The sequence below is a fragment of the Crotalus tigris genome, unplaced genomic scaffold, assembly GCF_016545835.1.
Source record: "Crotalus tigris isolate CLP2741 ecotype Arizona unplaced genomic scaffold, ASM1654583v1 scf7180000018783.1386937, whole genome shotgun sequence".
Taxonomy (NCBI): Eukaryota; Metazoa; Chordata; class Lepidosauria; order Squamata; family Viperidae; genus Crotalus; species Crotalus tigris.
The window spans coordinates 851,306-875,103 of record NW_024097198.1 but is presented as its reverse complement, the minus strand read 5'-3'; the positions used below and the strand labels follow the sequence as shown (position 1 = coordinate 875,103).

At 43.9% G+C, this 23,798-nt stretch overlaps 2 protein-coding genes across 3 annotated transcripts in view; one reads left to right on the top strand and one right to left on the bottom strand.

The window, feature by feature from the left end:
• ATP2C2 (ATPase secretory pathway Ca2+ transporting 2) overlaps positions 1-11,065 on the top strand; it is a 31,107-nt gene extending 20,042 nt beyond the window's left edge. Inside the window, exons 18-27 of the mRNA XM_039356021.1 lie at positions 1,253-1,423; positions 2,170-2,267; positions 2,364-2,414; positions 3,690-3,856; positions 4,907-4,975; positions 5,476-5,592; positions 6,324-6,471; positions 8,260-8,355; positions 9,841-9,982; positions 10,424-11,065. Of these exons, the coding sequence (XP_039211955.1) occupies positions 1,253-1,423; positions 2,170-2,267; positions 2,364-2,414; positions 3,690-3,856; positions 4,907-4,975; positions 5,476-5,592; positions 6,324-6,471; positions 8,260-8,355; positions 9,841-9,982; positions 10,424-10,542 (1,178 nt within the window). The 3' untranslated portion in view covers positions 10,543-11,065. The remainder of the gene's footprint in view (positions 1-1,252; positions 1,424-2,169; positions 2,268-2,363; positions 2,415-3,689; positions 3,857-4,906; positions 4,976-5,475; positions 5,593-6,323; positions 6,472-8,259; positions 8,356-9,840; positions 9,983-10,423) is intronic.
• Positions 11,066-11,246: 181 nt separating this feature from the next.
• Positions 11,247-20,313, bottom strand: MEAK7 (MTOR associated protein, eak-7 homolog). Of its 2 annotated transcripts, none has more exons than XM_039356022.1 (9): positions 19,743-20,313; positions 18,381-18,571; positions 17,765-17,959; positions 16,497-16,739; positions 16,037-16,181; positions 14,698-15,138; positions 14,101-14,219; positions 13,262-13,441; positions 11,247-11,872 (listed from the first exon to the last, which is right to left on the bottom strand). In XM_039356022.1, the coding sequence occupies exons 3-9, from the start codon at positions 17,933-17,935 to the stop codon at positions 11,747-11,749; spliced, it is 1,425 nt and encodes a 474-aa protein (XP_039211956.1). In that variant the 5' UTR covers positions 17,936-17,959; positions 18,381-18,571; positions 19,743-20,313; the 3' UTR covers positions 11,247-11,746. The 2 variants fall into 2 exon arrangements, with proteins under 2 accessions (XP_039211956.1, XP_039211957.1); XM_039356023.1 differs by lacking the exon at positions 19,743-20,313 and adding an exon at positions 19,610-19,720.
• Positions 20,314-23,798: the final 3,485 nt, after the last annotated feature.

Genomic DNA, 23,798 nt, shown 5'->3' with positions numbered 1-23,798 from the left:
ATTTTACCCCAATCTGATGTGCTCAACAAATTCAGATTCTTGAACAAAACCGAAGTCTTCGGCCAACTAAGGAAAAGAGCTCCATACTAAAGATAGCATTATCAAAAAAAAAACCTTCCAGGCTCAAAAAAGCTCTTTCAAAGAACATTTGGAGACAGGGATGTGAGCAATGGAGGAGACTGAGATGGATGACCAGAATATTTTGATTATGAATGGTGCTATGGATGTGATGGACTACAGTGAAATGGTAGTTTCCTAGGAAGGAAGGAGCAAATTCCAGGCAGAGGGGTGAGACACGAAGCAACATGGCCCAGGGCTGGATCAGAGGAAGAAATTTAGAACAGCCATTCGCTATAATCTCCCAGGGTATTGTCAGGTGCTAAAAAGCAGGGCCACACATTAAGTTCCAATTAAACTGATGTATTGCTCATGTCTATGGACAGGAATCTAGTCAGTCAATGATTAGAACATTTTGCACTAGCTAAGGGTTAATGGAATGTAAGAGGGTTAGATTTAGTCCACTTGTGGGAATGTTGAGACTCTAGGTTGATTCCTCTCTTGACTCTGTTCCCAGGCTCTGCCATTCATTCTCATAAAGGCATATCTATAAAAGCGAGAGTAGTAACTGTTTAATCTGGCAAGATTCTGTCTATTGTGCGTAAGCAAATGAACTGAACATTGGCTGGGTTGTTTCATGAGGATCTTGGGCTAAGCCTGACAATTTGTTTACATTTACTCGTATTAAGGATTATTACAGTTGAAACTTTATATGCTATTGTTTAATTACTATGGTGATTGAAATGTAGCATTGACGCTGTGTTTATATTACTGCTGGGTGTTTAGCCTCATAACTGAAGCAACCCTAGAAGCAGTTGAACTAAGTAAATAAATCAGCCCTAACTTCTTTCAGAAATGGGACATGAAGCAGCACCTCTTACAAACACTGTAAATTAGTGGAAGGTTCTCATAGAAAGAAGTAGTAATTTTAATGTCCTGACCCTAAAGAGTTTATTTTATAGGCAAGAGCCAAAAATCTAGAATGTACTTTTTTTATTTGGATGGATAAAAAAATTGGAAGACAGCCCAACTGAATTAAGAGGGGTCAAACATGACCTATTAGCAAGAGAATCACATTGCAATGTTCTGTACCAACTGCATTTTTCCAAAATCTCCAGAGGCCACTTCCTGCCAGTAATGTAAATGGAAAGTAATATGGTCCATTGTTATTTTCAGTCTCCTTTTCTCATCTTAGTGCTTGCCCTGGCTTCTGGCCCAGAACTTGGCAGATTAACGTTTCTGGGTCTAGTCGGAATAATTGATCCTCCACGAGAAGGCGTCAAAGAAGCTGTTGAAGTTCTCAACAACTCAGGTGTAGCTGTGAAAATGATAACTGGAGATGCCTTTGAAACAGCTTTGGCCATTGGTAAGCAAGACATGAAATGCAGCCTTTGGGGGGGGGGGGAATGAGACTGTCCCATTTGCTTTGATCCTTACTTTGATTTACTCTTAGATATAGATGAAGCTGGGCTGAAGGATTCAGGTTGGACACAGCAAGGCTGTTTTCCTCTAATCTAACCCAACGGTCCCAAAATTCCCACACAATACTATTTTCTTAATTACAAACTGCTTTACGCTGCTCATTTAACAAGTCAGAGATCATCAACCATTTGTCATTTGCATCATCTGAGTTCATTCACAATTCAGAAAATGCAGATCTCTTTCTCCTCCCTTGCCAACTCCAAAGAAGTCACATGTCATGGTCCTGCAACCTTTTGAGAATCCAAAGGCAAAAGTTAAACTTTGCACGATCCTAGCTTTATTTTTATTCTAGATTTCCTTCTCTGAAGTTCTGAAAAAGGTTGCATGGCTATTTCTGTCCAAGAACTCCAATGGAGTTAAATCTGGCTCCAAGCCAACATCTTCGGCAGCTCCCTTAAGATCATTTATTGGTTCCTTCACTCAAGATATGCAGCCAGAGAATCACAGACCAAGAAAAAGGCTAGAAGTGTCCAGAACACCCCACCATGGAAAGTCTCAGAGGCGATCCAATTTTGAAACACTAAAAAATGCCCCTTTTGAACCATAATGAGCCATTTTTTCTTCCATGTACGTATGGTTTGTATAAGTTAAATCTGTTATTATATGCTTAATGCGTTTCTTTCATTGCAGGGAAGAATATTGGTCTTTGTAATGGGAAAATGAACGCTATGTCTGGGGAAGAATTGGAAAACATTGATGACTCGGTGCTGTCTTCAAAAGTCAAAAATGTAACCGTGTTTGAAGGAGTCATGAGAATCTGATGTTGGGCAACTCTTCTCAAAGCCATGGTCTCACACACATCTCTTCTTCCCCTCCTCCTCCAGGTTTCCATCTTCTTCCGAACAAGCCCCAAACACAAAGTTAAAATAATAAAGGTACCCTTTCGATTGTAGTCTAGAGGGCCATAATTTTTCCCTTCCTTGCAATGGATTCTGCTTCTTGGTGATCTCCCTTTCACATTCATTGTTGACTGCAGAATAAGATCCTACTGAGATTCCATCCTCCTCCTTCATTCTTCTTGCACTCCTTTCAACAATAAAGGTCTACTCATTCTTTGCTGACAATCAGGAGGAAGGGACTGTCTCTGCCTAGCTATTCCAATAGTGAAAAATGAAATAATTTCAAACTAGGGAGTATTTTTAATCACTGATTTTTTCCTTGCAAAAATTAGGACTGGATCTTTTAGTGGTAACAAAATCAGACAGTTGCTCTTTAGTTGACCAAAGGAAACTTCCAACTCTGTTCTGCTTCCTTAAGCAGTGAATTAACAACAAACTGCAGGCAAAAATAGATTGAACTTGTTAGTAAAAATATACTGTGGCCTTGGTCGAATTATTACTGTTTTCTTTGCCCAAAGTGCAAGTAACTTTTATTTGTTGTTGATCCATGTGGCTTCTTGTGGGTTAAAAGGAGCACGGTTAATTAGCTCAAAAAACTCCCAAGAGCTAATCCACAAACACCTTGTTCCAGTTTATGACAATCATGAAGGGACAATCAGATAATCATTTAAACAGACCTGGATAAGCACCCATTTGGCAAATGTGGGATTAAGGCATCAATACGAACGTGGTTTAATTTGAGTCTAGCAATTATCTTTGCATGAACATTTATCCTTGGATTTAATCTCTGATAAGGAGGTTTCAGCAGATCACAAATCTTACTTTGCTTTAATTGCAAGAATTAAGGCTTACAGGTTTCCAAAAGCCGACTTAACATCTGTGTACATTTCAGCACCAATAACTTAAGATCCCAACTCTGAACATTTAGCTCTTTTCTTGATAATAAATGTCCTTGACTTGTGACCATTGTTTAACAATCATTCAAAAGGGGGGGAGGTGTCACAATGATCACTGTGTGACTTTCTCAGAGGCTTTTGCCAAACAAAGTCAACGAGGGTAGCTGGATTCTCTTAATGACCGTGTGATTCGTTTAACGAGCACAGCAAAAAAAAGGGGCATAAAATTGGCCGCAACTTACCCTTAAGGACTGCCTTGCTTAGCAGATGTTTTGGGCCCAGTTGTGGTTGTTAAGTCGGGGATGACCTGTAATTTAAGTCTGCTTCGTTTTTCCAGAGCAAAGCTTCCGTCTACTTACCTAAGAAATCCAATCAGGCGGATGCTGAGACCTAAACTCTTCTGTCATTCCTGCAGGCTTTGCAAAAGGCAGGGGCCATCGTGGGCATGACGGGGGACGGTGTGAACGACGCCGTGGCTTTGAAGTCTGCCGATATTGGGATTGCGATGGGACGGGCCGGCACGGATGTCAGCAAGGAGGCTGCCAACATGATTCTTGTGGACGACAATTTCTCAGCAATCATGTAAGTGGTTCATCCCAGAAATGTTTCTCCGACACACACACACACACACACACACACACACACACACACACACACACACACACACACAATTTCTGGAATCCTTTGATGTTACCAGGCACCACTGCACAGCCCACTGAGCACTCCTGAGTGTACATTCATGCCCACTTCTTCCACTGGGGATGAAGAGGGTAGAATTTTTGGGGGGGGGAAATGAAATGATGGAGGCCGACTGCTGATATTAGCAATAGCAATAGCACTTATATACTGCTTCACAGTGCTTTACAGCCCTCTCTGAGAGGTTTACACAGTCAGCACCTTGCCCCCAACAATCTCGGGTCCTCATTTTACTGACCTCGGAAGGACGGAAGGCTGAATCGACCTTGAACCAGTCAGGATCGAACTCCTGACAGTGGGTAGAATTAGCCTGTAATACCACGTTCTAACCACTGCGCCACCATGGCGCTGTTAAAATTCCCACTGACTCCTGGATGAAGGTAATAAAACGGAGCCGGTATCAAAGGTTTTGTACAATTTTCTGACTTACATCCCTAATACAGGTAGTCCTCGACTTACGAGTTGCAATTGAGCCCAAAATTTCTGAGGCAAAACGAGACAGTTGTTCAGTGAGTTTTGCCCCATTTTATGACGTCTCTTGCCCAAGTTATTAAATAATTCACTGCAGTTGTTAAGTTAGTAACTTGAGTTGCTAAGATAATCCAGCTTCCCCGTTGACTTTGCTGGTCAGAAGATTGCAATCGAAGATCCTGTGACCATGGAGATGCTGCAGCGGTCGTTAACGTGTCAAAATGGTCATGCATCACTTTTTTTTTTAGTGCCATTGTTACTTCGAAACAGTCACTAAACAAACAATGGTAAGTCGAGAACTACCTGTATTGAAGATCTGAACAGTGTGCGAAAAGGTCCTGGTGTGAAAAAGATCTCTATTCAAATAAATATATAAATAAAAATGGTTTACAAAAAATGGATGATACTCTGTCTGAACTTAACTATTTATATCCAAGTATGGAAATTGTGTTTTGGTCCCAACAGACACGCCATAGAAGAGGGGAAGAGCATATTTTACAACATTAAGAACTTTGTTCGATTTCAACTCAGCACGTAAGTCATCACTGGATCCCAAGAATATGATAAAGGGAACTGAGGTTATTTAAAACTTGGAAATCATAAATACTAAACATTAAATTTAAATATTAATGGGAAACTAAAAATTGGGAAAAACTAACCAGGACATTGATTGTCTAAAACGATTGAATGTTAAAACAACTAGGATATGTATAACCTAAAAATTATTGATAAATGTAAGAAAGTTGTTTTTATTTAATTGATATAATAAGAATTGTATCAATTTAAATATGAGACAGTAAATACTCAGGGGAAAAGAGAGGAAACATTTAATGTAATAGTTTGAGATCTGTACTAAAGATATTTGTATGTTATTGAATTATTGACCAACTCAGTCACCATGTTGCTTTTCAAATATTTAAATGTAAAACTAGAAAATCAATAAAATTTTCTTAAAAAATGCAACTGAGGTTGTTTTCAAAGAGGAATGGAGAATGTTGATTGTTTTTTTTGTCTTTTACTTTTCCTCCTTTTAGGAGCATCTCTGCTTTAAGTTTAATAGCTCTGTCCACGATACTCAATTTGCCAAATCCACTTAACGCTATGCAGATCCTATGGATCAATATCATCATGGATGGTCCCCCAGCTCAAAGGTGAGCAGCCCGGTATGAAAATTAGGACCTTCCCATCCCCAAATCCAGATCTGATTCCTTTCTACTTTTCCCATAAAAACTTAAATATATAATTAAAGCAGAAGTTGAAAATCCTTGTTTGAAATTGGATATGAAAAGTGACTTTGAGGGAAAGCTGGGTGACACTCATCCTTCCACCAAGCTACAAATATACCAAAGACAAATATAGGCACTCAATATTTGTACAACAATCAGCTCTTTTGAAATGAGAGTTTACAGAACGACTATCAAATCTTTCTTTTTTCTCAAGAATTCAGATGATACTGATAGAATATTGGTAGCTCAGGATTGAACTGTTGGGGGGGGGGGTCCTTGATGCTCTCTGAGCTTGGTTGTTTTCTTGCAGACATTTCATGACCCAACTAAGTAACATAAACAGTGCAAAGACGGTGCTGGAACTGATGGTATTACCTAGTTGGGTCATGAAATGTCTGCAAGAAAACCACCAACTCAGAGAGCAGCAAAAGCCCCATGATTAAGATGATACCTCAACTTATTTTCTTCATAAATAATTATTTCAGTATCTCTAAATTTCTCCAAGTTTAGCACTGTCCATATTTAGTCTGGTACGTCCACCCTTAGGGACTCAAATCCTAACCAGGGCGATTTCCCTAGTAAATATGAATAAGCAATTAGTTTGTGTTTGTAAAACAATGTCTTCTTTATTATTATTATCCTGGGATCGGAAACAGTTTGGGTGTTGAGCCAGTAGACAAAGATGCTATCAAAAAGCCTCCAAGAAACACCACCGATACAATCCTCAGCAAGTCCCTGATTCTAAAAATTATACTTTCGGCAACCATTATCATCGCCGGGACCATCTACGTCTTTTGGAAGGAGGTGAGATTCTAGTAGATCAGCGGTTCTCAACCTATGGGTCGCGACCCCATTTGGGGTTGATCGACCATTTCACGGGGGTCGCCAAGCAAGGTTGTCTGCCATTTTTTCCCCTTTTCCGGTGGGTGCCTTACCTCCCTTGGGCTGGGCCAGCTGGTGGCCCAGCCGGTGGTCGGCCTGCTCCGTCTCTGCCGCTTGCCAGCTACGCCTCGGCCGGCGCAGGAGGCGGCACCACGCATGTGTGGCGCTCCCGGGCAAAGTCCTCGACTTACGATCGGTTGGGTAGTCCTCGACTTACGACCGGTTTAGTCCTCGACTTACGACCGGTTTAGTCCTCGACTTACGACCGGTTGGGGGTCGCAGCATTAAAAAGGTTGAGAACCACTGTAGTAGATCATCACAGACTATCCCTGGTTCCATCATTCTTTGTCGACACCGTTCCTGTATTTTCCCTAATATGCACATTTCGTTGACGTGAATTTTTTTTACTCCCTTAATGCATCCAACTCAGAGATTGAGCCTTCGCTACTCGGCTCTGGATTTGCATTCAGGATGAGGATGTGCAAATTGGCTGAATTTGAACATCCAAACCAAAGTTTTGGTTTTTTTTAAGACATACAAATTACTTTTTCAGTAGCCTTTAGAATAGAATTGAGATGGAAGAGACCTTGAAGGTCTTCTAGTCCAGCCCCCCGGCTCAAGCAGGAGAAACTATACCATCTCAGACAAGTGACTGTCTAGCTCAGGGGTTCTCAACCTTGTCAACTCTAAGACTTGTGGACTTCAACTTCCAGAAGTTGAAGTCCACAATTCTGGGAATTGAAGTCCACAAGTCTTAAAGTTGACAAGGTTAAGAACCCCTGGACTCTAGCTTCTTCTTAAAAACCTCCAGTGATGGAGCGCCCACGATTTCTGGAGGCCAGCTGTTCCACTGGTTAATTGTCCTCATTGTTAGGAAATTTCTCCTTAATTCCAGGTTGCTTCTCTCTTTGGTCAGTTTCCAACCATTCCTCCAGGTCATGGTTGTCCCAAAGGTGATTTTTTTTTTCCCAAAAGGCAAATTCGCTTCCTTGCTTTCTTTCTTGAAGATGTTTCGCTTCTCATCCAAGAAGCTTCTTCAGAAGTGAAGAATCTTCTTGGGTGAGAAGCCAAACATCTTCCAGCAAGAACAAAGACAGTCGAGCTGCCTCTTGATGAAGCACTTTTGGGATTTCCTGGAAGACGTTCCAGCGGTTCCACAAAGGCCCCGCACCCATTTGCACTACTCAGGAGACCCCAAGGGGTGCAGATAAACCTCCAAGCGGCCTCAGTGAGTCTGAGAGTGCTAACGACCAGATGACTGCAAGGATATAATTACTACTTCCATCCTCCACCATTCAGTCAGAACTGAAGAAGCTTCTTGGATGAGAAGCCAAACGTCTTCAAGAGAACAAACACAGAAAGTCCAGTGGCCTTTTGAGAAAAACAAAAGCCCCTTTGGGAGTTTTTGCAGGTGGACATTGGCAAAGTGGCAAAAATGGGCACATTTGTTGCATTCGGCCTTGACCAATCTTCTGGTGACTTGTCTATCAGCAGGTGTAGATTTATGCCCGTGCTATTTATTTGCTTTGGCACTATTACTTTCCTTCTAAACCTTTTTTTTTTTCAAAAGAAGTACAACCTGTTTTCAAGGTGATTGTGACTTTACCAACAAAGGTTCGTTGTGAGAGCCTTCGGTCTTCATGCTGACGCTCGGGTTTCCCCCCCCTTCCCCTCTTTGATAAATACATTTTTACCACGTTGCCTTTCCAGATTCCAGAAAGTGGGATAACGCCCCGGACAACTACAATGACTTTCACTTGCTTTGTTTTCTTTGACCTCTTCAACGCCCTGGCTTGTCGATCTCAGGTGAGAGTGGAAGCTAATTCCGCAGAATCCATTGATAAAGAAAGGAACGTGCAGAGCGTTTGAGCGAGAGGCAGCTTAACTCTTGTTTTCCTTGGGAAGAGATGCAGGACAGAATTGCACTGCAGCCTAAAATGGCTCCTCTTTTAGCTTATGAAAATCCTGTCCAAACTGAGATACTTTGGCAAGTGTTTGTGTGCAAGGTATTCAATCTGAACAGCAGGCACCTACACCCTCCCACTGAACAATTCCTTACTGTTATGCTGTTCTCCCATTTTCCAGTCGGAGGAAAACAATCTCTCCTTTTTTTCCTATGAGTAGATCTTACTGAAGCTAAAATACACACACACTCTCTCTCTCTCTCTGTGTATGTGTGTGTGTGTGTGTGTGTGTGTGAGAGAGAGAGAGAGAGAGAGAGAACGTATACGTGCACAAGCATGCATGCATGTAGATACACATACATATAAGATTAAATTGAATAACTATAAAGTTACAGCATCAAAATGTATATTCGTGCAGGCACAACAACTGGCTTTAAAGTAAGAATTCCATTTTTTTTTATTCGCCTGTTAATCTCCAACATCTTCTAGAATGATTTTTGCTAGAAATGCTATTACGGCACAATGGTTATAACCCTGTTTTCGGTAAACCGAAGGTTGCTGATTGGAAAATTAGGAAAGGTGTATTATTTACAGAGGCAGAGAGAAAGAGACAGGGAGAGAATGTTTCCTGAACTCCCTTTTTTCACTCAGTGCTGTTTCTTTTAATAAGTCCTGTTTCAGTGTTTTTCCAGTCATTTGAGGTAGAAGATTTCTGGGGATGAAATAAAACTCTTGGGGTGAATCAAAGCACCAACAAAATTGGACAGGAACACTCAAGACAGTGTACTGGGAGTGGGGGAATAATTTAAAGTCAAAGCAAGAACAACTTGCTTTGCTACCCTCAACAAAGAGTCACTGTTTCTTTGAAAGAATTTGAACAGGGAACTGCTACCTAATTTTATTTTGAATCAGTAAAAAATAGTGAAAAGCTAGTAAGTCATGGTTTGCTTCACCTTGGCTGATAAGTAAACCATAATCTACTGCAGTCCTTTACTGTACTAAGCCATAAACCGTAGTTAAGCAAGCATGCTTAGCTTTAGATTACAAAGTAAAAGCAAGCAGATTCTGGTTTGGTAGGATACATAACCCCCTTTTAAATACAAAACCACAAATTGGCAATGCAGGAGAAATACTAAATTCACTCAAAATTCTCTCATTGAACTTCCTTATTGATACCAACAATAATAAGAAAAGCCCCTGCTCTTTAAAAAAATACCTGCACTGGCATTGCATTGATTTGCTATCGAATACGTGATACAACCCAATCATCTGACTTGCTAAAAAAATAAATCTGTTTTGGAAAAAACCAGGCTGGGCTCACGTAAGGAAAAAAAAAAAAAAGACCAAATGACTTATTGAATGATTGATCTTGCTCTTTCTCTTCCAGACGAAACTGATAATAGAAATTGGCCTTTTCCGAAACCGCATGTTCTTATATTCTGTGCTGGGATCTATTTTGGGTCAAATGGCCGTTATTTACATCCCTCCGCTGCAGAAGATCTTCCAGACAGAGAATTTAGGCCCGTTGGGTAAGTCTCAGAGCTACCCTTTCGAAGGAGGATTTCAATCTTACTAAATAAAAATAAGCTCTCGGTTATAGATTGTCGGGGCCCTAATAACACGGTCTGCAAAATTCAGCTCATGAACATCAGGAATGGAAGGAAGGAAGCTCGTTTTGAAAACTGTACGTCTTTTGTTTTCAACACGTCGAAATGGCCACCTTCAAAAAAACGTTAACCATGAAAATTACGAGGTTTGGGGGACACATCTCCTCCTCTGGAAAAAAAAATTCACCGCCAACCCTTCCATGTTCATGTCAGCATCTTGATGGCTCCCATTAACTGTGAGAAAGTAGTCCTTCAAAATGCAATTCCAAGGGAACAGAGAGATGATTCTCAGGGGCTAACCGATGCCCCCTTGGTGTTTTGCTGTCCATGTTTAGTAACCCTTTCATTTCCTTCTCTTGACAGATCTGTTGTTCCTCACCGCCCTCGCGTCTTCTGTCTTCATCTTCTCAGAACTGGTCAAAACGTGCGAGAAATATTGCTGCAGGCCCAAGGCAGATCACAAGCCGCTGGAAATGGTCTGATGGAACAGAACGGCGCAAGGGAAGAGACCCTGGGGCATTGGGCAAAGAGACGCTGCCAAAGGAACGGTCAAATAAGAGACAGCGTAGCCCTCAGCTGGACTGGGAAAGGTGTTCAAAGACACCCTGCCTGATTTCTTGGACTATAAAGGAGGCAGCAGAAGATCTGCATGTTCAGGCTTGCAATGTGGCCTCACAACAAAGTGGAAATAGCTCATCGGATCGTGGTTCCTATCTGGTTAACCTGGCATGGCTGGAACCTTGCCCTCAATTGATTTCAAGGGAACGGTTGGATTCTCCAATTCTACAGTTCTACCATGGGACTATTTGCGTCTCTTCTACATCTCTGATTGCCCCCAACTCTATCCAGACCGATCCGTTGTTGTTGTTTTTAACCATCCGGTCCTGCAAAAATGACGCCTGGATTCTATCTAGTCATCCGACAATTGTGTCCCCTCCCCTTCAAAATTGAGGAATTGCCTGCCTTTATTTATTTTAAGATGTAATAAAAACACTTCTTAATAAAGTCTGCCTTGGTGTCTTCTGGGATGGGGGTCAATGGGATATTGCGATTTTGGTGTTCAATTAGGATTGTAAAAAAACGGTGGCTGGAGTCACACATTAACAGTCTGCTTTTTTTGATGCCCCACGAAGCTGGAAATTCACAGCCAACATTTGTCCAGTCTCTAAAAAAGACGCATGCTGAATCTGATCCACTTGTTTATATTGCTGTGATTAATTCAGATATGAAATCCTGATTTCCAAATATGGCACTTCAACAAACCCAAAATACGTTTTTATGCAGCATTTAAATTTTCCCAACGAAATAGGGCTCAATTTGCATGGAAGACGTTGAGTTTTGAGGACTCTGTGAGTGAACTGGGATCCCTCCAAGGAATATTTTTCTACCAGTAATCTGGAAGTCCCCTTGGGTGGGCCCCCTTGAGCCCAAAATAAATGTGAATAATGTGAAAAGAAGAAAAAGGAGGTCCTGAATTTAGTACAATACAGGCCCAATCCCTGGAAAAGAAAACCCTGAAGATAATACGTCCAAAGTTCGTACAGACACCAATTGTTATTTAACGGAATCTCGTCACATTTAAAAGATGGGGCAACGGATACCGACGTGTGGAAAATAGAAAGCTCGGAAGGTGTTCCAGCAAAATCCTGGTCAGGCTTGGTGGGAAAAAATATCTGAGATGAGATGTTAATTGTCTCCTTCTTCATCTTCAGGGGGTTCCCGAAACCCATCACTCTGGCGGCTTTTCCCCATCATCTCTAGCAAAGCTTGGGCCTCGGGATCGCTGTCTAAGATGCTCTTCTGCCCCTTTCCCTAAAGCCAAACCCAGAAGAGAAATTGGGGGACAAAAAGACACAACCACAGCCGAGGGTGGGCAGGTCTGGGTTGCAACCCCCCCCCCAAGCGATTGTGTTTGATCCTGAAACTTCATCTAAGGAAGTTGGGTGGATTCCTTGTTCCTCCTACCGCTTGGCACACATGGAAAGGTTTTGCTTTGACCTAATCAGTGAAACAGGTTAGGTCAGATGAGAGAGCTGCCCCAGAAAGCAAATTTATGTTAGTTTCTGACTGGTAAGTCTCTTGAAGCTGGGCCATCGCGGGGGAGGAAGGAATCAAAGAGCACTGGGGTTTTTTTCCAAGTTGTTCAAAAGAAAGAGAAAATACAACTGCTAAGCCACAGATCAATATATACACAGCCGCCCACTTGTGTTAAGATCTTAGAAACTGAATTCCTGAGAATTTAAGAGTCAATGTCCTGTATTAGCCTATTTGCCTTGCTAGGAGTGGAGCTGCATGGATGGAATATGCGTTGAATAAGCACAATACTAAGCCCAGGTTAGCAAAACACTTCAACGGGCTACGGGCAAGCAAGTCAACCCTGTGCTGATTGAAGCTGATGGGCTGGTTCACCCCATGAGCCAAGGGCTAGATAAACCCAATACGTTAGACCACAAATTATCCTTTTACATTGATTGATTGATTGATTGACTGGTTTATAAAATGTATAGGCCTCCCATCTTAGCTCAGGGTAATCCTGGGCAGCTTACAACCATAAGCTTTAATCTAAGTTGATGCCTGTGGTGACAAGTTAGGAGGCAGCTAAACAGGGCTGGACCTGGTTAGTAGGTAAATAGGAAACCACCAAGAAATCCCAGGCCTTTTCAATCCACTCTGATAAATCCTCCTTGTTCTTGCTCAAATAGTATTCCCTAACCTAGGAAAGCAAAGGATTTGCATATTCAAGAGTTACTTTCATCCTGGAAAAGGCCAATCGGAGCTTACATCCTCGTGGCAACTGCAACCACCTGCCAAACAGGCCCGGGTTGAAGTCAGACATGCTTAAGGAGGCCTCTGTAATTCCCCACTTCCTCCATTCCCTGTCAATCATTCTGTCTTGTGTTCACCCTGTTTCTCTCCCACGGGCCACTCAGAGACACCAAGGACACCACAGAGCCCCCAAGACCTATCCCCTCCTTCTCTTCCTAACTTGGTCATGTGTTTGGCTGACTTCCATGCAACCCATCCTGAGGATCTTTCCCATCTTCTCTGCAGGACCCTTTCAGCCTCTCCCCAGGTGCAAACGAGAAGCCCAAACTTCTGACTCGTGGATTTCAAGCCCTACTTTGGGGCAGGTAACTCTTGGCCCAACAGGAAGTTTCCATCAGCATCTAAGGTGGCTTTGCTTGGAATGGCAAGACTTACATTTTTGGCTTCAGGGAAGTCTCCCACGGCCCACACCTCCATGGAATCCAGCAGGAAGTTCTCCTTGGCTGACAGCTGAGGGCTGTTGTAGGTGGTGCACCGGGGCTTGGCTTTGCTGTGGCCTTGCCCATAGTTACTGTCCACCCAGAGGCCAAAGTATTCATGTTGCCCTCCCATGCCCTGGAAGGAAAAGGAACAGTCTAGTGTAAAGACTACAGACATGCCTGTGTTGGTGTAATAAAAGGTTGGAGAATGCTAGAATGAGCCTCCAATCCATGGGGACACCTGCAGGACCAATTACAGAGGTGTGAAAAGTGGTCCTAAGTCCCTTTTTTTTCCAGAGCCATTGTAACTCCGGTTGCTGAATGAAATGTTGTAACTTGAGGACTACCTATAATCTATTTTTTTTTTAAAAAAGAGAGCTAAGCACAAAAGCCCTCTCCTGTGGCTGGATGCACTTCGAAAATGATTGTGAAGAAGCACTTTGGACCTCTGCTACTCATTAAAGCAGCCTGGCCTGTCTGGGGGTCACATCTGATTTTTGTGGAAGTTGGGGCACCTTGTTCTCACACTGGCAAGGGTGCTGAAGGTCACAGCGGAGAGATGTGGCATTTGGGCAAAGTTCAAAATGAACCTTTTGAATTCAGGGGTCTGTCTCCAACCTTGGCCACTCTGTGGACTTCAACTCCCAGAATTCCTCAGCCAGCATGTAAAGTCGCCACGGTTGAAGACCTCCGTTTTGACACCATTTCAAAGCATGCGTAGCTGTGCAAGCCATCGTGGATAAAGCCTTGGGGGGGGGCACAGCAAACTGGAACGGACCACCGTTTGTTACTCACAAGTCCGTTCGGCATGGTCTGCTGCCCGTGGTTGAGGTACATGTAATGGTTATTGTAGCCACTGTAGGTGAACACGGCAAGCGAGGGAGAAATGGAAAACAAAAAACACGTGTTGTTTCCTGTAAGTGAGAAAGGAAGGAAGAGTTAGGGACCAGAGAGAGGAAAGCATCAAGATTCATCCCAGCAGAACCCTAACTGGAAAAAGTTAAGCTGCTAGTCCTCATTCATTTCCCTTTTTTTTTTCCTCCTAATCTGTGGGGGGGGATCATAAACTAAGAGAAGACTGCCACCTAGTGGATAGCGAGAGCTATCACACTCTTTGTATGCATGTGTATTATCTACGTATCTACCACTAAAACTCTCATTGTGAGCTATCTGTTTGTCTGTTTGTGCCCTCAAGAGACCCCAAAAGGTGCATCAACATACTTAATCAACATACTTAAAATCCACCTCAAGGATGCAACGAAATGGCTGGGAAAATTATTTTATGTGGTCTAATTTATGCATAATTCTGCAGACCACGGGTGGGGGGGGAGCAACTTTCTTTCACCTCACCTTGAATTTCAAAGACCTCACCTTGAATTTCAAGGCCCTCACCTTGAAACTGGGGCTTCACTTCCCAAGAGCAGGAGGCAAACCCGCCAAAGATGTAGCCGTCGGTGTCCTTCAGCACCAGAAGGCAGGGACCTTTGTTGACAATATGGCCGCACAGCTGCGTAAAGCTCTCCCCGTGAACCCGGGAGGCGAAGAGCAGCTGCCACCGATCCCGAAGTTCGGAAGGCAGGTGGGCATTGAGGTAGATGATGGAAGGGACGTCCAGGAGGCTGACCAAGGCCGTCCCTTGCAGGCCTCTGCATTCCGGCAGCAGATGGAGGATCTCGCTGGCTTCGTCGGAGAGAGGCTGGAGGAGGAGCAGGCCCTGCTGAAGCACCACCTTGAGGAAGGTGGAGATCTGTGGGACTCGGAAAAGCCAATCTTCAATGCTCTTTTGGTCACAGGTGGCATCCAGGGCAGAGGCTCCCTCCATCTTCTTCCCCTCTGAAGCAAGAAACGTAGGTTTGGCCAGGGCCAAATCAGAATATGGCAAGAGGGAGCGTACCCACACCACACACAACCCCAAATTATTAGGCTTTCCTCAACTTCGGCAACTTCAGCTCCCAGAATTCCCCGGCCTCAGAGTGGACTTGACGTAAGGCCATAATGGACCCTGGAACTTCCATCGTAAGTCAATTGTAAATTGAGGTTCCCCACGTGACTCGCCTGATTTTTGCACTTTTTCTTTTTGGGGTGTAAAGTGAACGCAGCGGTCGGGAACCGAACACCCGTTATTAGTTCCTTCAGGTTTTTTTTTTTTTTTTTTTGGTTTGTTTTTTTGGGTGGTAAAGACTTAAAATAGACAAAATGTTTCCTAAAAACCACAGGGGTGGTTGGGTGTGCTGCCGCTGAAACTCCAGAACTGGGTTGTAAATATCTTCGGATGTCATAACCACTTAACAACAGTGACCCCCCCCCAAAAAAAGGTTGTAAAATGGGACAAAATTCACTTAACTATCCTACTTAGCAGCGGAAATGTTGGGCTCGTAAGTCGAGGGATGTAAGTCAGAAAACTTATATGAGCCGAGGTAGCGCAGCAGTTAAGAGTGCAGTACTGCAGGCCACTTTAGCTGACTGTGTTCAGCAGGTCAGCGGTTCAAATCTCACCGGCTCAAGGTTGACTCAGCCTTCCATCCTTCCGGGGTAGGTAAAATGAGGACCCAGATTGTTGGGGGCAATGTAAATATATAGATATACATTGCTTACTGGTGTACACCGCTTAGAGAGTGCTTGCACTTAAAGCGGTATATAAGTCTCATAAATAAATAAATAAATAAATAAAACTGTGCGAAAAAAGCCTTTGTTGTACGTCCTCGTTTTGTGTCGCCCAGGTCACACTCACCTGCAGATCTCAGCTCAGAGACCAGCTGAGTAGCCAAGGCTTTTACGCTGGCGACGGAGTTATTCAGCTTCTTTGGCTTCCACCCTTTCAGCAACTTCCTGTAGTTTAGCACGTGAACCACAGAGCTGATCAAGTCTCCTGCAAACTTCAAGGAAATAAGGAGGGTTTTTAAAGGCGTCGGATGGTTTGCTTCTGACAAGAAATCCTCCCATAAGGAGCGAAAACTGCTTATCTGAAAGGACGATGGTGATTTTCTGACATTTTTTTTTTAACCTTCATATAACATTTTATGTGCTGTATTGTCCACCTACTTTATACCAGCTCTACATTTGTGTCGGTATGTATAATGTGCTTTATTAGCGTTGCGTTATCGATGACCGCATGAGAAGAGGCCGTATGCTGAATGAAGAAATAAACCTCACCTTTCCCCTGAACGCAAACAAGGTGTTGGTCGACTTACCTCTAGGATCTGGCTTCCCTTGACGGTGTTCCGAGCATCTGAGACCATCTTCAGGACAATCCCACACTTTTCCTGGGCGTTGCCTTTGAAGAGGGTGGAGGTAAAGACCACAAACTGCTCCTTGGCCAGCCCCGTGCTGGGCTCTGGGTCTCCTGGATGCTTCTGGTGGGTCTCCTGGATGCTTCTCATCCCACTGTACAGCCTCGTAACCATGGATGGGGGCAGAGAGTCCTTGACGTAGGCCTGGGAAAAGTACCAAAGGCAGTGATGGTGAACCTTTTAGAGACCGAGTGTGCAAATTGCAACCCAAAACCCACTTATGCATCGTCGGGTGCCGGGTGGATGTAGCCCATTGGGTGGGCGTGGCTGCAGTGGTAACGGCAGACTGGGTGGGACTCAAAAGTTAAATCAATCAATTCCAACTTTGCGAGATCTTTTTTTTTCCCGTGAGAAGTTGAAATTGACTGATTGATTGAACCTTTTTTTTTTTTTGACACGGCAGCGGAGGCCTAAAGCGAAAAGGTTTTATAAAACCCAGCTGAAGGCCTAGGACTGGGGCGACGGCGCACGTGCCCACAGAGAGGGCTCTGAGTGCCGCCTTTGGCACCCGTGCCATAGGTTCGCCACCACTGACCAAAGGCATCAAGGGAAATACACCCAGTCCTCGACGCTTCGTTTAGTGACCGCTCAAAGTTACAACAGCACTGAAAAAAAAAGGGACTTATGGCCGTTTCTCACACTTGCGACCGCTGCAGCCTCCCCAGGGTCAAAATCCAGACGCTTGGCAACTGGCTCCTATTTATGACGGTCGCAGGGTCCTGGATTGTCACGTGATCCTATTTTGCGACCGTTTGACAAGCAAAGTCAGTGGGGGAAGCCGGATTCACTTAATTTAACCAATTTAACAACTGCTGGGATTCCCTTCATAGCTGCGTGAAGAAAGGTTATAAAATGGGGCAAAATTTACTTCACAATGGTCTCGCTTAGCCACAGAAATGTTGGGTTTAATGGTGGCCGTTAAGAAGTAGCAGATGAACAAGACCCTAGACCAGCTCCTCTGACGTGGGCCAGAAGCCAAGTCACAGCCCTACCTACCTCACAGAATTGTTGTTGTGAGAAAAAAGAGGAGAAAGGAGCATTATGATGTTGCCGCCTTGAGTGACTTATAAGGTAATAAAGGCAGGGTTAAAAAAAAATCTAATAAATAAACGAATTACAGGTAATCCTCGACTTACGACTGTAAGGGAGCTTGCCCATTGCTCACTTACCTTGAGTGCTTCAAGGCTCACCCTGGTCTGTGCCTTTTTCCCCATCTTTACGACGACGGCTTCCTCCGCTCCAGATAAGGCGCTAAAAACGCCGTCGATGTCGGCCACTTCATCAGAAAGAAACCTGGAGAGGTGTTTCTGGTAAGAGCTGTTGCTTTCCACGTTGCCCATTTTCCTTCAGCTGGCGGTGAAATCCTGCCAGAAATCGGGAAAATAAAATTAAAAAAATAAGGAGAGGCAAGTGAGCAAAACAGCAGCCAGCTCGGAGGGACTCAGCCCTGCCAGGGCATGGGGGGAATCAAGCAGAGGGAGAAAACAGTGGGTTGCAGAGGGACACCGAGATGGCCTTGACAGAGGTATTCAGTAGCCTTTGGGTCAGCGGTTGGAACATGATTTTTTTTTTAAAATTAAACAAGCTCCAGTGACAGATATACAAATTTTAAACCCTCAAAGTTTCCCAAGGATTAATTATTCTACAGCCAAAAAACATGTCAAAGAAAAACCACATGAGAAATATCAGGAATAATAAAATATATATACAATGAATGCTGCCTATCTCTGCTTGCATAATGAAGTTAAATTTCTGACAGTTTTCCAGAAACAAGAAGGCATTTACCTCCTTTTTAAAAATAAGAGAAGAGCCTTCACAAGGCAATTGCTTTTCCTTCTTTTCTCGGTGTGACTCAAGTCAAGATTTGCCCAGAATATGCAGGAATTTAACGGCTGAAATATGGCTCCTTTATTTTCTCATCTCTTCAAACAAGCACGTCTTGGCCGGTGGTAGCCTGATGTTCATGGACCAGGAACCTAGTAAAGAAAAAAAACCACAGCCTTTCTAAGCACATCACAAGCCACCAGGTTTAGCTTTCTGATTTCAGCAGTGTATAAATAGCTGCTGTTGTTCAAACAATTTATGCTTCTCCTTGGTGGCTGCACCAATTTTTTAAACAGATGTAAAACTGAAAGCTGGAAAGTAGCATCTGAGAGGCAGAGAAAGCAGACATGAGAGTAGAAGTTTTTAAACTTGGTAACTTTTAAGATGGGTGGATTCCAATGTATTTATGAGGGTTGCGACATCCTGGGGATCACATGATCACCTTTCGCAGCCTGTTTTCAACAAGCAAGGTCAATGGATTTGCTTAATGACAGCATAATTCACTTAAAAACTTAACCATGGCAAAAAAAAAATCATAAAATCAGATGCAATTCCCTTAACAATTCCCTTGCTATCTATCCTCTGTCTATATCTAACTACATTTATATGCACATATACAAACATTAAAAAAAACACCAGCTTTTGAGCTGCAGAGTCCAGCTTCTCCATGCCCCTGATGGAAGGGAATTGCAATATATACAAAAATAAATATAAATATTTGGCTTGAACTCGGGATTACAAGGCACTAGATGCAAAAAAAACATTTTTAAGAGAAACAGGGCTGCCCAACGCCTCCAAACCTTTGGCTCCCACAGACCAACCCAGCTTTCCTGCAAAAAGAAATGTTATGTTTACATTTTTTAAAAAATCATTTTTCTTCCCTGTTTTACTGCAACCCAGAGTCGCCCCACTGCAAGATGGGCAGCCACTGACTTTAACACATAAAATAAAATCTGCCAAAAAAGAGCACAAAGGGAGAGAAAGTCGGAGGGGGGCAGGGGGAGCCTTAAGCAAGCAGCCCAAAGTGCAAGGAGGGGCAGGAAAAGTTGACTGATTTGCCCAGCGCTTGGGCAAGGAATGCAACTGCTCTGTCTCAGGCTGGCCTACCTTGCAAGGTTGTTGTGCAAAGAAAAAGGGGGGGAAAGAGGTGGAAGTTTCCTTTTTACCAAAAACATTCAAAAAGAACATACCTATTTGGTCTAACCAAGCCTGGAGAACTTGGAAAGGGAAATGAGAAAGGAAAAAAAAATAAGGCGCCTCCCCTTTATATTCATGATATATTAATATGCATGAGGCTCATGAATATCAATGAGGGCCACCCACCATGCCTCGCGCCGCGCATGGATAATAATGGCGGCACCGTGCGGACTCCGCCCCCTCCGTCAAGGCCGCGACTTCGCGGCAGCCGCCGCCTCGCTTCGTAGAGGCGGTGCCGGAGGCCCGGAGGGATCCCCGATGCTCGATTTCCCTCAGCGGCCTCGCCGCGGCGCCGTCCCGGCCGCCGCCCTCAGCTTTGAGCAGCCGCTGGCTGCGGCTCCGCCCCCGGCCCGCTTGAGCAACAGAGCACTCAGCCAAGAGGAGCGTGGAGAACCTAGGAGGCCGGTTTTGAAGGTGACGTCACCGCCTCCGTCACCCATACGGCTTAGAGCGCCTCAGAAGCGGAGTTCGCGTGCTGCATATGTGCCATTCTAGCCATCAGCAGCTCTGTGCTAAGAAACCCTCCTGGGAGCTTTGTGCAGTCATGCCGGAAGTGAAAGGCGAAGGGTTTTGACTTTCTAGCTTTTGTGCTCTACGGTGTGGAGGTTTAGGAGAGACGTTCCTAAGCGAGCGCCCTCCTGTGGAAGGAGCGTCCTCTTCAGCGCCCGCCCAACTCGGCTGTCGCAGCCAATGAGAACTCTCCTACGGGAGAGACGGGCAAAAGCCTCAAAGGTGGGCGTTGAAGTGGTGAGTTCGAGTCCCAGTTGTTCCCAGAGGAAAGTTTTTTTTTAAAAAAAAATAAATAAATTATATTTATATTTATAAGATATTTTATTTATTTTATTTTTCCTGGAGGTTTTTAATTCTGTGCCTTTCCATCCGGATCATACCTGACTTTCTGCTGCTACAACAATGCATGCCATTAGGAGAGCTGGTTGCAAAAGACAAACTGCATTTTAATGACACTCTTCCAGCTGGTTGGACTACCAATGCAAAAAAAAAAAAAAAAACAAAAAAAAAAAAACCAAGCCCTTCAAAATGGAGTGATTAGGCTTTGCCATTGGCTGTTGCCTTTTCCAGATCAGCCTCCCCCGCCTTAATCAACCCTCCAGTGATGCAACAGGGTGGCAGCTTGGCTGGGTGTGAATAAAATTGCCCAGGATGGAGCCACCCGCCTTGTGCTTTTTGGGCTGATGCCCACACGATGGCAGTGGGATGTTTATTAACGCACAACTTGTTCCAGAAGAAAAACCAGCCTTTTTATTGTGTGACCGGCTGTTCAGAGGCGATGAAAGGAGCATTGTGCAACAAACAAGCAGGCTTGCGCTGTTTCCCCTCTTGAGTTCCACATTGATCGCCTTGAAGAAGCGATTTCTGCAGTCAAAATCATCGCCTTCCACATTTTTCATTGTTGTGCAATGCCACAAAGATCTGGGCTGTGTTTCTGTGCGATGCAATTGATGCCAAGGAGAACACTGGGTTTATATCACAATCCCTTTTGACTCGGCCTCAAAAGAAGTGCAGCTTGAGTTGGGAAATCAGACTCAGAGGGAGAGAATAAGATCAGAACTAGCAAGTTTTTCCTGAACCTACTTTTTCCACCCCTTGGGAATAAGAGATGTGATGAACTAAATTAGGAGCACTGCCTGCAACTGCAGTTGAAATACAAATACAAATCAGATATCCAGATTTACCAGATCCTCTGCATGCATTGCCCCTGTATCTATGTAGGACAGACAGGGAGGAAACTAACCATCATTGTACAAGAACATGAGCGAGTGATCAGATGAGGAGACCCAAACTCATGTAAGGAGCCACCTCAATTTTACATCTTAAGAAGACAGAACTCTTGGAATGTCTCTTCCAACAGGAATCTTCATTAAGAGAAACCGATTGCAGGCATGCTAGACATGATCTGGGGAATCCTCTCCCACCATTCAATGTTCTTCCGGGCGATTCAATCCGTCAGTCTGCTCCGTCGGCACAATCACTCATTCTCTCTTTTCCCAGATCCCAGGCGTTGCATTTCCCCCCCTCCCCACTTTTCCCTCACTGCCGGCAAAGGGGAGAACTTCAGAGGGAGTTGGATGAAAGGCGATGGCCTCATTGTTATGGTTAGTCCTCTCGAAGAGAATAAACAACCGGTCACTTTGTAGTTAATGAAGGAAATGAGAGTCATAAAAAAACCCATGCTTACCCTCCTCCCCTTCCGTAGTATGACAGAATCCAGAAGAGAGTAAGAATTGGTTTTATATCAGAGTAGGTAGATAGAAATGAAATATAATTGGATTCTGACAGGTAGCCTCACATTGCAATGAACAAAGTCATGCATTCCATTTTGCAGCTATTAAGATTGTTGGCTGAGCAGGGACAAAAATAGCCAGAGAAACAATTGAAGCCTGGGAAACAGACCATTTGTCAATTAATGGGAGGGTTGATTTACCACCAGCTTATCAGGTATTTAAGAGCTAAGGAGGCAACAGCACAAAAAACGATCAATGACTTAACTGGCCATCAACACCCCAATCAACAACTAAAAGCCACATACAACCAGACACCACATAAATACTACGCATAAAACAATCCAGTGCACACATCCTGGAGACTGGGAAGTTCCCGGAAGATGGCCTCCAGCATGAGTCCAGAAGCTCAGAAGAACCGTTGGTTCCAGTGACTGACTCAGATTGGATCCCGCCATAGCCAGATTGTCAGATCCCAGAAGCTACTTATGAATTCATACATATCCCCTAAGACAGATAGTCCTCAACTTAACAACCATAACTCAACCCACAGTTTTGGTCATCTTTTGTGATGGTCATAAAAATGGATCGTCGTGTGACTGTGACCGATTTTACGAGCTTTTAAGTGGCAGTCATTAAGCAATACCATGATCATAAGCTGAACCCTATGATTGTTCAACAAACCTACTATTTGTTATGGTGCTTGTTTGTTTTTCCAAAACCAGAACTAAATACTTTCAGGAACGGGGGGAATCGCAATTACCTAACCGAGGGATTCTACAAACAGCAGTAAATGTGGGCTGTTTCTGGGCACTCAAAAATGTTATGTGAACGGGGAGATGGGGGCGTGTCATGTATGAATGTTGGAACTTCAAATCTGGCTGGTGAGTCCCTTTTGGGGGGTCGTAACATCAAACAGACACTTAATAATAGTCTCAAAAATAATGTTGCAAAATCAACTCAGCCAGGTGGGTAACCTGCCTTTAAAATTGTCATGACTTATGACTGTAAGGGGCAGGCTCCATTACAGTCGTAAGTCAAGGACTATCTTTCCATGCACATTATTTAAGGGGGAGGGAGAAACCTTCCTTATAAGGAAAAAAAGAATTGCATTGCACACCTGAGTCAAGAAAACGTAGCGATCCAAACCCACCCATCAGAAGCTGAGCTTTCAGCTTCTGCCTCTGGCAATTTAAGTTTCTTGACCACCACCGGCTAAATAAATTTGACTCACCGGTGGATTTAGATTGCAGCAAAGCTTCTTAATTTATTATTGCTTTGGTTTTTGTTTTTTGTTTTTTCCCCTTTCACCATAAAAGGCAAGCTTTCCCTCTGCTTGGCTCCCACTGGCCCACTTCGATCTGCACAGTCATCTTCCTGCGGTTTGGTTTTTGGCTCAGCCAAGGTTCCCTTTGACTGAAGGCTTACCTGATTCACTGACATTCCTTCTGCAAACGTGTTGACCATATATGGCTACGAAGCCTGAAGAAGACGCTTTTGTTCTGAGCTGAATCAGAAGCTGGTCGTCCCCTGAAGCATCAGCCAGTCCCGGGAAAAGAGATCTCGGGTTTTTTTCCCCACACAGGGTTATATTTGGCTTTGCTGACCAGCAAAAGGCTGACGTCTCAGCAATGTAGGGCAAGCCCTCCACCTTTCTCTTGGGGACCTTTGAACTCTCTTTAAATTGCTAAACAAATGGGGGGGGGGGAAATTCACCATTTTGAAATAGAAAACCTGAGTGAAGCCGGAGTGTCGATTCCAAAATAAGCATTTTGTCCACCCTGTAAATACATCTGGGCAGTTCTTGACTTTCCACCACAAAGTTGGAAAGTGCATGCGTGGACCTCTATTCAACGAAGACGTCTGTAGGGCCGGTTATAGATGGTCCTTAGCTTACGACAATTGAGCACCACATTTCTGTCACTAAGTGAGACAGCTGTTA

Bases quoted from the DNA above. Each gene is read 5' to 3' on its own strand.
- MEAK7 (XM_039356022.1), bottom strand. From the start codon at position 17,935: ATGGGCAACGTGGAAAGCAACAGCTCTTACCAGAAACACCTCTCCAGG. The intron at 15,139-16,036 runs GTGAGTGTGACC...TTCTTGCTTCAG, and splicing joins CTCTGAGCTGAGATCTGCAG to AGGGGAAGAAGATGGAGGGA. The intron at 11,873-13,261 runs GTAAGTCTTGCC...GTTTGGCTTTAG, and splicing joins ACTTCCCTGAAGCCAAAAAT to GGAAAGGGGCAGAAGAGCAT.